Source organism: Mustela nivalis (assembly GCF_964662115.1).
Source record: "Mustela nivalis genome assembly, chromosome: 6".
Classification (NCBI taxonomy): domain Eukaryota; kingdom Metazoa; phylum Chordata; class Mammalia; order Carnivora; family Mustelidae; genus Mustela; species Mustela nivalis.
Genome location: NC_139025.1, coordinates 72,572,007 through 72,586,420, shown reverse-complemented (window position 1 = coordinate 72,586,420; position 14,414 = coordinate 72,572,007). Strand labels below are relative to the sequence as shown.

The window sequence follows — 14,414 nt, the reverse complement described above, 5'->3', positions numbered from 1 at the left end:
CTCAGCACTGTCCCCAGGGCCTAGTCTTCAGTTTGTGGATGAAGGAACAGAACCTAACCCCATTGCTTAACTTTTGAAGAAACAGGTCAGGGGTGAAATGACGTAAAGCAACACAGCTAATTAGTTACAGACAGGACAAGAGTTTACAGAAAAGCTGCTGATTTACCAGGGAAGCTGGATTTTATACTTGGACATTACCAAACCCATGGCTGGAACGACCAGTTACAAGGGAAGGAGTCAGATGCTGGAGACAAACCAACTCTGTCGCTTTCCACCCTAGGTGACTTTGGTCCAATGCCTCCAGCCTTCCATTTGCAAAAGGGGGATGACTGCATGTCCCTGGCAAGGTTGCTTTGAGGAGGAAGCAAAGACTTCTTCAGGGGCATCTGGGTGGCTGAGTAGGTTAAGTGTCAGGGTCATGAGTTCAAGACCCACATGGGGCTACACGCTGGGCATGGAGCCGACTTAAAAAAAAAAAAAGGATTTGTAGGGTGCTGAGAACAGCCTGCAGCTCATGTTCAATACCAAGTCACATCAACGGTTCATATTCTACACTTCCAACTCAGTGGAGAATAGCTCTGTTCTTCTTGACACGTGCATCAATCTTTACAGGATTCCTGTTCTTTTTCTAAGGCAAATCTTTTCCTCCAAATATCACATGCCCTCCTTTTCCTGGCTAGGCGGGCAGATTTGCCCAAGGGGGTCAAAGTCTGTGGGGGCTCTCCTCAGGTACCCCCACGAAGCCCCCACCCTGCTGCTGTCACTCCTAGTACTTTGCTGCCCCCTTGTGGCTGCATCGAGGAGGGTGCGCCCAGGCCGGGCCGGAGTTCAGCTGAACTTCACACATGCCTGCAGAACTTCTACCTTCCAGCAGCAACGGCACTAGAAACAGCTCGTGCTTCTTCTGCTGGCAAATTCGTCCTAGTCTTTCCAGAGCCAGCTGAGAGGGTCTCCACCTGTTGAGTTTTTTTTCTTTACCCACCCCCACCTGGGGGGGGGCGGAGGTGGTTTGCCTCTTCACTGTCCTCCAATACCAGTTCTCACATGTCTTTCAAGTAGCGCTATTACATTCTCCTGACATTTATTTTTGTGCTTATTTGCCTGCTAGACTGTGGGCAGGGGCTGAGTCTGATTCGCCTGTGCCTCTTTGAAGAGGTGTTAAGTAGGCACAGAGGGATAACGGAGGTAGGAAGGTGGCTGGGAATAAAGAGGAGGTAAGGAGAGAGGGTGAGAATAACAGTTATTTGAGCACACCCTTTGTGCCCAGATGTCTTGCAAGTGCTTTAGAATCATGTATTCTTTTTGGCAACCTTCCAGGGTAGGAATGATTATAATTACCCCAGTTTTACAACCGAGGCACAGCAAAATTAGGCAGTGTGGGTCAGTGGTAAATGTGGGGTTTAAGCCACCATGCTATCATGTTCTGAAGTGCACAGCATGGAGACTAAAAGTAAGATTGATCAATCAGAGAAGCAGCTTGAGAAAGAGGGGGAGCAGGGAGAACAGGTGGAGACAGGAGGGAAGAAGGGTAAGGAGAGGATGAGTTGTGGCAGAGGGTGGGCAGACCACAGAGCAGAAGGTGAAGAGGACAGGAAGGGACAAGGTTAGAGGAGGAAATCAGGGACAGGGAGGGAAGGCGTTAAGGAGAAAGGGGAGGAGGTAGAGGCCAGCTAGGATGAGGAGAGGGAGTGGGAGAGGATGGGGACGAGCAGAGCATGTCTCGGTGACCTCATGGTCTGTGTGGATGTTCCATCTGGCATACTGACCTCTCAGTTCCTTCGCTGGCCCATCTCCAGCATTCTCTGTTCCACTTCAGCCAGCCACTCCCGGGAGCCTTATCATCACCAGAAACTGTAGCACCTATGAAATAACTGAATCAAACATCACCCGCTCTGATATGATCTCCTTTCCTTACCGTTGGTTTGCTCAAGTGGGCTTACTGCCGCTCTTCTAGGGGCTCATGGAAGAACTGCTGGCCCTTCCTGTCTTTTCATCTTCACCTCCAGGCTCATCACCAAATCCCTCCTTTGAAAGGGATTTCCTTCACCGTCTGTCCTGTGCCTCCTGCCCCCGAATGTTTGTCTTCTCTACACTGGCCAGCAGCTAAGGACCACTGAGGGCAATCACCCCAGAGGACAGCCTGCGGTCATGCCATTGGCATCATTGACTTCAGCGGGGCACCCTCAAGTCAGAGATCTCAGTCCTCTTCCCTCACAGCACCTGGGGTCTTGCTCCTCCGAGCCTCTGCTCGGTCCCTAGCACTGGGCTCCTCCGTCCTGGTAAAGACAGAGCCACTGGACAGAACAGGCGAAGGCGCGCCTTTTTCATCCTCCCTGCACTGGTGTCTATCGCTGCTGCTGTCCCTTCTTTCTCCTCAGAGGACAGGAAATATCCTCATCCTTTGGGAGGTGGTTCATCCCTCCCACGCTCTGGATTCCTTCAGCGGGAGATGTGGCTTCAGCCCCTCTCTGACTCGGTCTCTTCCCCAGTCCATCAGTGACCAGGAAGGGCTTGCCTGGGGCCTTGGCATGCATTTCTCTGTCTGCTGGGAACCCCTGTCCTTTGCCTGTCTGACTCCTCACCTTGCAGATGTCTGTGTGTTACTTCCTCAAAGACGCCTTGCCTGACCTTCACCTTTCAGTCAGGTGCCCTTGTTAACATCCATCCCAGTCACCCTTCGCTTTTGCCACATACCCCTGCCCATTTAGAATAATCAATTTATTTGTGGTGGTGTGTGTGTCTGTCCCCTTCATGGATCTGTAACTGGGGCAAGAACTGCTCTCCACCTTTATCCTGTAGCTTCTATAACAAGCAAAGTGTCCAGCCTCAAGTAGGTGTTGTAAGTATTTTTTAAAGATTATTTATTTATTTGAGAGAAAGAGAGAGCACGACGTGGGAAGGGTTGAAGGGAGAAGCAGACTCCCCGCTGAGCAAGGAGCCCAATGCGGGGCTCAATCCCAGGACTCCAGGATCATGACCTGAGCTGAAGGCAGTCGCTTAATCAACTGAGCCACACAGGCGCCCCTATAATTATTTTCTGAGCAAATGAATACACGAATGGGCATGGTGAGGAGACAGGAGGGATGTGAGTGGGGAGGGCAGGTGGGGATATAAGGTAGAAGGTGAGGAGAGGAGATGGGCAGTGTGGGGACAGGATGGTAATGAGGATGGGTGGCGTGCAGAGGTGAGGTTAGGGATGGAGGGGAAAAGCAGGGAGAGGAAGACCAGGCAGAGGCATCTCTCTGTGGGCCTGCGTGAGGCTTCCAGACCCTGAGTGGCTTCCCAGGAGCTCTTGTCCCTTGGCCATGCTGCTTGAGAGGTTTGGAGGCCCAGCCCGTAGGCGGGGTTAGACTTTATCTTGGGGTGCAGCCCTAACCTCAGATGGTGACAGAGCGGGAGCGAGCTGGGGTTTTGCAAACCGTCCCGATTGCAGCAGGCCAGCCGGCTAGCTCTGGACGGCGGGTGGGGCCTGGGCTTATCTCCCAAGCGCAGCCCTAACCTCAGATGGTGACAAAGCGGGAGTGAGCAGACGTTTTGTAAACCGTCCCGATTGCAGCAGGGTGGGATGACCTGGCCAGGGCCAGCAGTGCTAGGTGTAGGGGGCGACATAGGCTTGGACAAGTTGGGGGCCTCGGAGCAAGTCTGGCTTGTGGGATCCATTCTGTATGTGGCTTGCCTCTACCTACCTCAGATCTCTGTTTCTAAAACCAAAGGGAAGGTCAACGCTCTGTAGGTGGGGCTCTCCCTGTTAGGAAGCCTGCCAGTTCCCAAGTCCTAGGACCCCTCTGCTCTTCCGGAAGTCAGAATTGGTGGCCAGTGGCAGCCATTTTCCTCTAAGAACACCAACCACGTCTCCAGCAGGGTGGCCTCCTGTGCCTTTGAAGGTTTTCCAGGACCAGGCCTGCTTAAAGTTGCACTGACAGGGGCCAGTCAGAAGTCCTGCCTGAGCTCGACCATTCCCACTTAGGAGTAGCACAGGCTGAAAGGGGAGGTGTGCTTGCTGGGGGCTGGCGAGGGTGACAGGAAGTGACTGGCCTGTCGAAGAGGAGGCACACAGGCCCTCAGCCAGCCCTGCTATCGCTGCTTCAGCATCTCCTATACAGCCTCCTGCATCCCATAGCCCCCTCCCTCGCTGGCGCAGGGTAGGGGTGGAGGCGAAGAGGCCCCTTTCCACCCCCACAACCCCAACCGGGATCTTGCAACACTGGGATGGGGGCCCTGGGGGCCCAGGCATGTGGCAATCCGTGGGGGTGGGGTGGGAGGTGTGCACCGAGCAGGGGAGCGGCTTTCACAAGCAGCCACTGCAGGACTGACCTTGGCTGGCTCACCTTGGGCAGCTTCCTCTCTCTTCCCAGTATCACCAAACAGCCTTCCTTCTCCTCCACCGTTTCCCCCAGGCCTGAGATCCTGACTTTCAACTCAGCATTCTCATCTGGGTTCCAGGCTCAGCTCATGAGGGAAAACTGGGCCTGAGCCCACTGTAGAGTCTAAAGCAATGGGAATGCACGTGTATGCTGTTTGGATCTTGATTTGCTGGTTTCTTAAAGTCACCGTGTCCCAAGGACTAGTGCTTTGGGGCTCCTTTCTGCCTCTTCTTTCCCTACAGCAACTTGGGAGAAAGGGCTTGGGTACTGGAATCTTGCTCTCTGGCGCATATGGGCTTCTTAGAGACTGAGCTCTCCTGCAGAGGGAATGGAAAGAAAGTTCTTGGCAATTCCATTCCAGATGGAGGAAGGCATTTTCTTGCTCTTCCCTTTCCTCCTCCTTTCCATTCAGCCAGGCTCCTTGGCTTCCTTTCTTTTTTCTTGATCATCGGATGTCTTAGGCCTCCCCGCCAATTTGGCACGTCTGCCTCCTCCCGGAAATTTTTTAGGTTTCAACTTCATTGTCACCTCCTCAGAGAAGCTGTCCTTGACCACCCCAGCAGAAATAACCTCCCTTCCTGCTTGTGTATTTGGTTTTCCCGAGTGGAGTAATTAATGAATTTACCGAAGGTGCTTTGTAGAGGTGTGAAGGAACAGGACTGAGGGAGAGCTGCAAGGAAATATGAAGACACTGACTAGCTGCCGCAGGCTCCGTTACTGCCCCCAAGGCCATAAGGGTGGCATCTGTGAGAGGGGACAAGGGAAGGGGCCCGTCCCCGACAAGAGAGAGCTGGGGGATAAGCACTCAACTTTATCCTCCGTGCACCATCCTGTCCCACCTGGAGCACAGCAGGATGACCAGGGGTGGAGGGGATCTAGAAGGGCAAAGGAAGACACCTAGTGTGCACTAGCGTGGTGCCTTTTTCTTCCCGCCCATTCGGCTAAGACCTGGATCTGTCTCGGTCACCACAGGGTTCTTGACACCCGACAAGGGCCCACAAGAGGAAAGATGTTCAACAAATACTTGTTGAATAAGTCTACTCTGGCCCACACCAGTCGAGGCCAGGTGAAAAGCCTGATTCAGAACGTGTGACTACCTGTCACCTCCCTGGGAAGTGATCTGCCAGAGATTTGGGGCCATGCTCGCCACTGTGCTCATGCACGGACCAGGTGTGCTCTTTTCTGAAGCTGGGGCCGTTGCTCTTCTGCAGCCCTGGTGCCAGGCTCCCGCCTCAAGGAGCCGCAGGGTGGTGGGGGGCTGGGAGGAGACCCAGTTCCGAATGGTGGGAAAGCAGCTCCGGGCTGATGCTGAAGCAACCGAAGATCCCATCACCCAAAACCTTGAAAATAAGTCAAGGGGCAGTGGTCTTGAGCTGAGGGGAGGAAATCCGGAGGTTGAGTCACTTACCCTGTTCTGTACAAACCCCCCTTATGCAACCCCATCCCCCTGGGCTAGAAGCGAGGTACAGGATTCTCCCGGGCATCCGTGGAGACGGAAACCTCCCCCTAATGAATTCAGGACGCCCACTGGTGAGGGAATAAACCATCCAGCGAGTTTGAATTTATCTACCCAGACCAGATCTGGGATAGTAGGCTCCAGGGACAGGGGAAGGAGAGAGGGCCTGATGGACACAGAGGCCAAGACAGGAGAGGGGCTGAGTCCTAGGTGAGGCAGGCATGGTGCACACAGGTGCCCAACACATAGGAAGTCTCTGCCGCTAGGGGTGTGGAAATAAGGGGAAGGGTGGGAGAGAGAGAAGAGACTGAGAGGATCCTGCCTTTCCCCTCTCAGAAAGTTATTCCTTGACCTCCAACTCGGGCTTTGTCAGCAGGGGCCTACATAACATTGGTGGTCTGGGAGATTCTCTGGCCCGCACTGTGTCTTGTGTCTCGACAGTCCTTGGTTACTTGCTGAATGGGACTGGCAGGCCCGCCCCGTGTGGTGTGCCTCTGTGGGGAGGGCGTGAGCATGGCCTAGAGAAGATGCCCTGTGCTGACACAGCAAAGGGACAGAGAGAGTGTCAGGAGAATGTCTCTTATCCCCTCTGGCCCTCAGCAGCTTTATCTGTAAGATGTGGCTCTCACTATCTTGCTCGTCTGAGGCCAAAGCCCACCAGACGATCTCTTGAGGTCTCCTCCAGCACCTCCGGAGATCCGTGATTTTTTTGGAGCTATGTTTGGCGCTGCCTCTAAGCAATTGTGTGACTCTGGCTAAGCACCCCCCCACCACACCCTCCCCACCCAAGGCCTCAGTTTCCTCACCTGCAAAGTGAGAAGTTTAGATGAGATCCTAAGGTCCTTTCAGTTCTAGCAAAATGGAATAATAATGACTGGTCATCTTACCATGTGCCAGGCCATGTTTGTCTATGAATACAACAACACTGTGAGGTGGGTACTAATGCTGCCTCTTTCTATGGTGCAGATGGGGAAACTGAGGCACACAGAGAGGTAACTGGTTCGCATTGTACAGCTAGCAAAAACAGGAGGGAGATCCAGATGGATGCCCTTGGGCTAGAGCTCTATGAAAGAGGATACTTCACATGAGGGGGTTTCACTGGCACAGGTGGATTATTTTCCTCATTATCAACTTTCTCCTGTTCACAGAGGTCTCGAGGCCTTTCCCAATGGAGTCTTCCCCCAGGCACTCAGATTCTAGTGCTATGGGGCACCTGAGTCCCAGGGAGTGAGGGACAATGAGGGAGTGGGTGGGAGCCACGGGGTGGGGGGTGGCGGATGTCAGGCTGGTGGGCTCAAGTTGTGGAACCAGAGAGAAGTGGTCGAGTCCTGGCTGCAGAGCTAGGGAGCCCTAAATATGGCAGAGGCATCTGGAAGCTGACTGGAGCTCCCAAACCCATATTTCGAGGCGCTGGGGTCAGCAGACCTAGATATAAGGGACTGGGTGGCACTGGGATCTCCCCCCACAAGCCACAGAACTCCATTAGGGAAGTATCCTGAGGCTGCTGCAGGCCCAGTGGGGTTGTCGGGTGGGGTGCCTTCATCATCTAGAAGGACAGAGCAGGCTCGGGTGGGGGCAGGAGGAGAGAGGAGCAGAGTGGCAGACACACAGCCTGGCCGTGTGGTGTGCTGTGGGCAAGCTGTGGGCAGTGTATCTCTATTCTTGGATATTCATCTGGGAATAGAACCAAGAGATATGCAGACCCAGCAACAGGCCCTCACTGCCCTTGGAGCCCCCATGTCCCATGTGCACCCCCCCAATTCCCAGGCCCAGGGTGTAGGCCCATTACTGAGTCATAGTGCAATTTTATTCGGCCACAGAATCATTATGCTGGGGTCTGCCCTCCTCCCTTGCCACCCGCTGCCATTTGTCCACGGTCTCTGTCTCAGGCTTGGCCCGTGAGGGGCTCTAGGCCTCCAGCAGGGTAGGTATCCCCAGAGTCAGGCTGGGCCAGGGCAGGGGGAGGGGCTGGTGCCATAGTCTGTCAGCCTGGCTCAGCTGCAGCCCCCCACGCCTTTGATGAGGCTGGCGGCCTCCGGGATCTGCCGGAAGAGGTTTCGAAGGGTGTCCAGCTCCTGGGTCAGCTGCTCCACGCGACTGCGGAGGCGCTCATTCTCCGCCATGTACTCCAGCACCTTCTGCTGCGTCTCCAGGATGCGCCTCTTGGCCTTGTCGCGGCTCTTGCGCACGGCGATGTTGTTCCGCTCCCTCCGCAGCCGGTACTCCAGGCTGTCCTTGTTCACCGCCTTCTTGCCTTTGTGCGAGGGGCCAGCTGGGGATGGCGCCTTGAGGAGGGGGCTGCAGGGGGTTGCGGCGGTGGCCACAGGGGCCTGGAGGGGGAAGGCACAGACCGACCAGAGGTGAGGGCTGGCCAGGACGCAGAGTGGCTGCCGGGCGGGAATCGCAGCAGTCGGAGAACGCCCAGTCATCAAACAGGTCCGGGGGCCAGAGCCAGCTCTGGTCTCACAGTTAGAACAGCCATAGCCCCCCACCCCCACCCCCACCCCCCGCCGCGTGCAGAGGGGGCCCCTGCTCTGACCCAGACTCTCTTTCCCATTCCCACACTGTCTGAGGACACTTTCCTTCAATTTCTTTTGAGGCTCTAATCTTACAATCCGTAGACATTTCCCCTTCCAGAAGCAGGCAGCAGAGAAACTCCCTTCCCTCCTGGAAGGGAGTGATGGGTCCCGAGGTCTGGGCAGGTCAGCTGGCCAGTAGGACAGCCCGGACTGTGGAACTGCCGGGATCCCAGCCACATGGTGGGGTTCAGGGTGAGAAGGAAGTGACAGAAAAGCAAAGCAGGGTCGTGGTGGTGTGGTGAGCACAGAGAGTTTGTGGGTGGGTGGGTCTCCCAGAGCAACACCAAACACGGACCCCTGAGCGCAAACAGAGTACAGAGTGCCCCACATGCATTGGTCTCCCTCCAGCCCCTGGGTGGCAGGAATGAGATTTGACCTGCACTTACCTTGAGGACGCGCAGGGGCTGGCTGGGCGCTGCCAGGGCCGGGGGCAGGTGCATGGCCGTCTGCCCGCAGTGTGCTACTTGATACTGTAGGGGATTATAGCTGCCGCGGCTGGCCCCTCGGCTGCCCTCTGGCCCCCGAGGCTCCTCCTTCACAGCCACAGCCCTGGGGTCATAGCTCCCTGGGCTGCTGTAGATGCCAGACCCCAAGGCCTTCCTGTCAGGGCCGAAGGTATGTGGGGGGTAGGCGAAGGGCCGTGGGTCCGGCGGCAGGTAGTGGGGAAAGGCAGGGGTTCCGGGTCCCTTAAGGCCTCGGGCCTCAGGTGCCGGCTTCACTGCGAAGAGGTCGGAGAGGAGCTGCTCCTCCCCAGACTCGATGTAGGCAGAGAGGTCGATGGAAGCCTCATGCTCACACATGTCCCCCAGCTCCCCGGGCCCCGCTCGGCCCCCTGAGAACTCAAGAGGCTGCTGGCCAGCCCGGGGCTCACACTCGTAGTAGGTCCCGTGGGACATGGCCGGCCCGCCCCCTCGGCTCCCCGCCCCTGCCACCCTACTCTTGGGGCACCCTCTGGGATGCTCTGCCTGCCCTCTCCCTATCTCCCCCTGCCCTAGATCTGCCCTAGATCTGCCCTCTCCGTTCTCCTCTGTCACCCACTCCTGAGTGGCCTCTCTCCTCCCACCTCTGCTGTTTCCTTTTCCTTCCTCTGTAGTCAATGCCTCTTTTCTCTTCCCTTTTTTTCCCCCTCTCCCTCCCTGGGGTGACTTAGGGAGGGGCAGGGTGCACCCCAGAGGGAGGGATGCAGGGCTTAAAGAAAGGGGGCCCTGGCCTATTTAGCAGTTGGGAGCACTCCTTAGTCAGGGTCCAAGCCAGGGTTCTGAGATGCCTGGCTGATGCTTCTGGGAATGCCTCCCCCTTCCCTCTTGAGTCCAGGGGATTCCAGAGTCCTCGCTGAAGGCAACACCTCACTCTGAGTGTCCTCCTCCCTCCAACTTCCAAAAAGTTCTGTGCAGAAGAACGAGGTGCCAAGTCAGAATGAACAGAAAAAACCCTCTTCCAGTGCCGACCCCCCACCTGATCTGAGCTCCTCCCTTGACACGCCTCCCTCTCTGTCCCCCAGCAAGGCTGGGCTCCACCTCCCCCCAGGGGCAGTCCTTTCCTTTTGTAGCCCCACCCCCAGGGCATTCTTTTGGGGGCAGGCTAGGGGCATTGTTTGAGGGGGTTATAGCGATAAGTTCTGCGAACAAGCCCTACACGGGGTCCTGTGGTGCAGAGCATGCTCATTTGCTAGGTTTTTGTGCAATAGCTCAAACCCTCTGATGCTTCTAGCCCAGGGTGGCCCTAGCAGCCTGGCACTGTCGCTCACTGCCAAGGCTGGGCTAAGGCACCTGCTCCCGACTTGGGCCCTGTGCCCCAGACCCAGGCAGGCCCCTGCCCCAGGAGCCAACAGCCGCACTCCTCTGGTGGGTGGCTCCAGTGCTCCCCCTTCCAGCTGCCCTGCACTGTGGGAGCCTCAGGTTGTCGCTCTGTCCCCTGCTCCTACCCTGGGGCTCAGCCCTGTTTCCTGTGCCTGGGGCCACAAGGCTCAGGCACTCCCTGCAGCTCAGCTTGCTATCTTTCCTCCTGCATGGCCCTTCTCTGACCTCGATGCGTGTCTCTTGGGTCCACTTCCTCTTGTGAGGCTTGAGAAGCCTTCTCTTTTGTCATCATCTCTTCCTGGGACTGCTTCAGGGGCTCCAGGAGAAGCCCATGCTCCGCACTTTGGGCCCCCTTTCCCTTCCCTTTTCTTTTTCCTCTGGGAACTCCCCACTCTCTCCTGTTAGAGGCATTGCTGTGGTTCTGTTTTTACCTTGAATTTCACCTACAAAAGGGACTAGAGGTCCAGAAGAGGGAAAGGATGCAGAAATGCGTCACTGGCTCTTTGATCATTGACAAATGCTGGGAGCACCCCATGGAGGTCAGAAGGTTTAACAAGTAGGGTACACCAAGGGCCAGGCCACAGAGGGGACAGACGCAGATGGGATATGGGTGGCACTGAATGGTAAAATAGAGTAAGCAGGTGCAGACAGGCCTGCCTCTGCGTCAGGCTAGTTACCCTTCCAGACAGCATCTTCCTCCCTCCCTTGCTCCCCACCACCCCATCAACCCCAGGAGCTTTCTGGGCACAGTTTAGGGTCCTTTCTCTGGGAGCCCTGACCTGGCATTGGGAGATCTGTGTGCATCCTGGAGACAGAGCTCAGGGACCGGAAGGGTAGGTTGGGTAGGTATCGATCTCATCTCCCTTTCAAAGGACCTAGGGTCAAACAGGTAACCAGAGCTGAACTACCTTAGTTTGGCAGGAATGCCTCTGTTGACCGGCAGGCGGCAATATTGGTCCAGAATTCGGAACTGGAGGGGCTGCTGTGGTCAGGCATCAGGTGGACGGCAGGGGGCAGGCTTCTGCAGCCCTTGCAAGGGCAGGACCCTGTCGGGCCTCTGGGAGGAAGGAGGGGAATCGTGGTGAGGTGGGGTCTTGCAGCGCAGTTACTGGGAGAGTGGGCAGGGTGAGAGGACTGGGGCGAGGGTCGTGTCTCAATGAGCAGAAATTCTAGCCCTCTCCGACTTTGAAGTAGTGATGACGGTTAAGGCCTGACGTTTTCTGGAGTTATGCTCTTTTTGGTCATTGAAACATTCACTTTTCCATACGGATCGGTTCCCTGTGAATTAAGTAGGAAGGAAAGCAAGACCGATGCCATTTTAAATCTGCCTTATCAAGGAGGGAAACGAGGTTGAAAGGCCCAACCGCCCAAGGTCAGACAAGGATGCAGCTTTGCTCTTGGGGGGAAAAGGCAGTGGGTTAGTTCTTGAAAACCCTAGGCAATTAGGAATAGAGAAAGGGGGAGCTGTGTGACTCAGAGAGCCCTGTTTGCCCTCAGTCTGCCGCGGGGGTGGGAGGCGGGGGTGGAGGGGTGGGGGGTAGGGGCCGGCGGGACGACTGCGTCAGAAGCCAGTGAACAGGGCGCTGGAGGAAGCAGGGAAGTGTGCAAATAGAGCCGGCAGGAAATGAGAAAGGCTGGGGCCAGGGGGAGATAAGTGATCTCCCTCCGGTCCCTCACCTTCTAGGCTGGTGGCTGACGTTGCTGGAGTACTGACATTACGTTTCCCAGTAACTGAGGAGTTTGGGGAGGGCAGGCAGCATTCTGGATGTCTAGGCAGGGGAGGAGGGGGGTCTGGACAGGAGCAGGGGTGGGGAGGGCAGTCCCAGACAAGAGCTGGGGGATTCTTGGGTTCTGTGGAGTTGCTCAGGTGTGGAATGAAGCCCTCCCTGGGCAGCAGGCTTTCTTTCTCCTTTCTGCTTCAGTTGCTACCTGTTTGCCTTAATGGAAACAATGCAGGTATATTTTCTTAGTGACTTTGTAACAGGCCTCAGTTCAAAGATCACCTCCTTCACCAAGTCTTTACAACAGGAAGCCAGCCAAGCACGGCAGCAGTGGAGTGTCAGAGAGACCCAGGCTTAAATCCTGCCTCTGTCACATCCCAGTCTGGTGACCTTGGGCAAGTTATTTAACCTTACTTGTAAAATGGCAGTAGTAACTTCTACTTTGTCAGATTGTTTCATGAAACTTTGTATGGAGAGCAATGTTGAGTCTTCCGCCATTCCTCCCACCACCGCCCGCAGTTTATCTGAGTGTCCTAAGCAGACATTCTCTACAGCCCCATCTGATGCCTCAGTTTAACAGGCATTTTGGGGCACGGAAGTAGCAGACACAGTGCAGACTCTGGGGATCTGGCAGATTCAGCTCCTGTCTGCCATGGCTGGAAGTCCCCCCTCCCCAAGTGGGCAGTCAGCAGTGCGTGTGTGCCAGGAGTGTTCTCGCCTTCTTTCCCTGTAGAAGGCGATTTGCTCCTCGAGGGTAGGGTCAGATCCATTTTTTGAAACTTTTCAGCTGTGGTGACCGTATAGCCTGGATAAAAATTAAGGAAAGGTGGATTGTCAAGTATGAATATTTTTATGAAGACAATGGAACAAAGCATTTGAAATCTGTGCTGACCCAGAAACTTCAGGAATAAGTTTGTCATTCTCACAGCAACTAAAAAACTCCGTGGACACAATGGTTATAAAGTGTGTTGTGTGACTAACGAATGAATGCTTATGCAGCTATGATTTCGGTGCCCCCCTCCCCCAATTCCCTAAGGTCAGAGCATCTGAATTCCTACCATTAAAGGGACTGACAGGGTTAAGACTGGTTAAAGGCCCAGGCTAAACATAAATACCTTGTGTTCTGGAGGACACTCACATTTACCATGGCCCAGATTAAAAAGATCAGCATGTGTCACTTATGTGGGGAGGGGGGCTGCTGGTGATGGATAGGAGCGAGTGTCTCCACAGAGCGAGAGGGGCTTTGGGGAGGGCCGGACTTGCTGGAACAGGGCAACATGGAGAATACAGTGGCAGCCCATGGAAAGGAAAAGTGTGTGTGTTGGGGAAGAAGCAGTTCAAAAGTGTGGATTTGAGACCTCGGGGACAGCCTCTTGCATAAGACTGGTCTCTGCCTAGTTTTGCCATCAGTATCTGGGGACAACCTTGGGCTGAAGATTGAGGAAAGCTTTGAGATTCGGTTCAACCTTTTTTTTTTCTTTTCTCAGAAAGTACTAAATAGGTTAGGTGACTTGCCCAAGGACACACAGCTGTTTGGTGGCTGCTGAGCTGGAACTTAGAGCCAAGCAGCTGTGCCCTGTGACTGGCACGCCTCCAGCCTCAGCTGAGAAAAATGCCAGCCACAGATGAGGAGTGTTGGGGCTGGGTGGGGACTGGGAGTGAGGCGTTTTGTCTGCCTGTGTCCTCACGTGTCCCTCATGGTGGAGGATGATGTCTTAACACCCCCCCTCCCCTGCCCATGTCTGTCAGACGTGCAGGCTCTGGAGTAATGCTGCCCTAGAACAGGCAGCTGGGACAGCTGCCCACGAAGGAGGCACTCCAAGCACTGGGTCTAATCCCATCAACTTCCTCCAGCAATTAACCCCAATCACCAGTGGATGTGTCCCTACCGTACCTGGTTCCTCCTTTGTCCCCACTCAACAGCCTTCCTAGACCGCCGACTAGACACAGCCCTCTCATTCAGCTCCATGCAGCTGAGGGGACCCTGCCTCACATCCCAGTCCCTTCTGTCAAACCCCTCGGATCTGGCTGGCTGCTTTCCTAAGTGCCCCTGGCTTCTCTCCATAGGCTCAGTCCATCCCTTCCTTTCCCATTCAGTGCCAGCTGTCCCAGTGCCAGAAGGCTTGGCTGACCAGACCTTGGAGAACCACTCTGCCATTGCCTCCCTCCACTCAGCTAAGTCCTGTCTGCCATCTACTTTCCCACCTGGGCAGTGGCGATGTTCTTCCTAGCTAGTTTGCAGGAACTTAATGAACACTTTGGGACTTCACTGAAGAAATGAAGTTATCGGTTCAAAATGAAGGTAGTTAAAAACCAACCCCTCCCCACCAAAAAACGCGAGAGAGTTGAGTGTGCTGGTACTGGGTCCCTGGGACAGAGCAAGGGCCTCTGGGAATGCCATCCAGGAAGGAACTTAGCAACCAAAGTCCTGACGAAGATAGGAAATGCCCAGGGACTCTGTCTCAGAAGGTCACTGAATTACTACCACCAACAAC

At 55.2% G+C, this 14,414-nt stretch overlaps 1 protein-coding gene across 1 annotated transcript; it reads right to left on the bottom strand.

The window, feature by feature from the left end:
• Positions 1 to 7,605: 7,605 nt before the first annotated feature.
• Positions 7,606 to 9,874, bottom strand: CEBPE (CCAAT enhancer binding protein epsilon). The gene is made up of 2 exons (XM_082734691.1): positions 8,786 to 9,874; positions 7,606 to 8,150 (listed from the first exon to the last, which is right to left on the bottom strand). Exons 1-2 carry the CDS (start codon positions 9,293 to 9,295, stop codon positions 7,815 to 7,817), a joined length of 846 nt encoding a protein of 281 aa, XP_082590817.1. The 5' UTR covers positions 9,296 to 9,874; the 3' UTR covers positions 7,606 to 7,814.
• Positions 9,875 to 14,414: the final 4,540 nt, after the last annotated feature.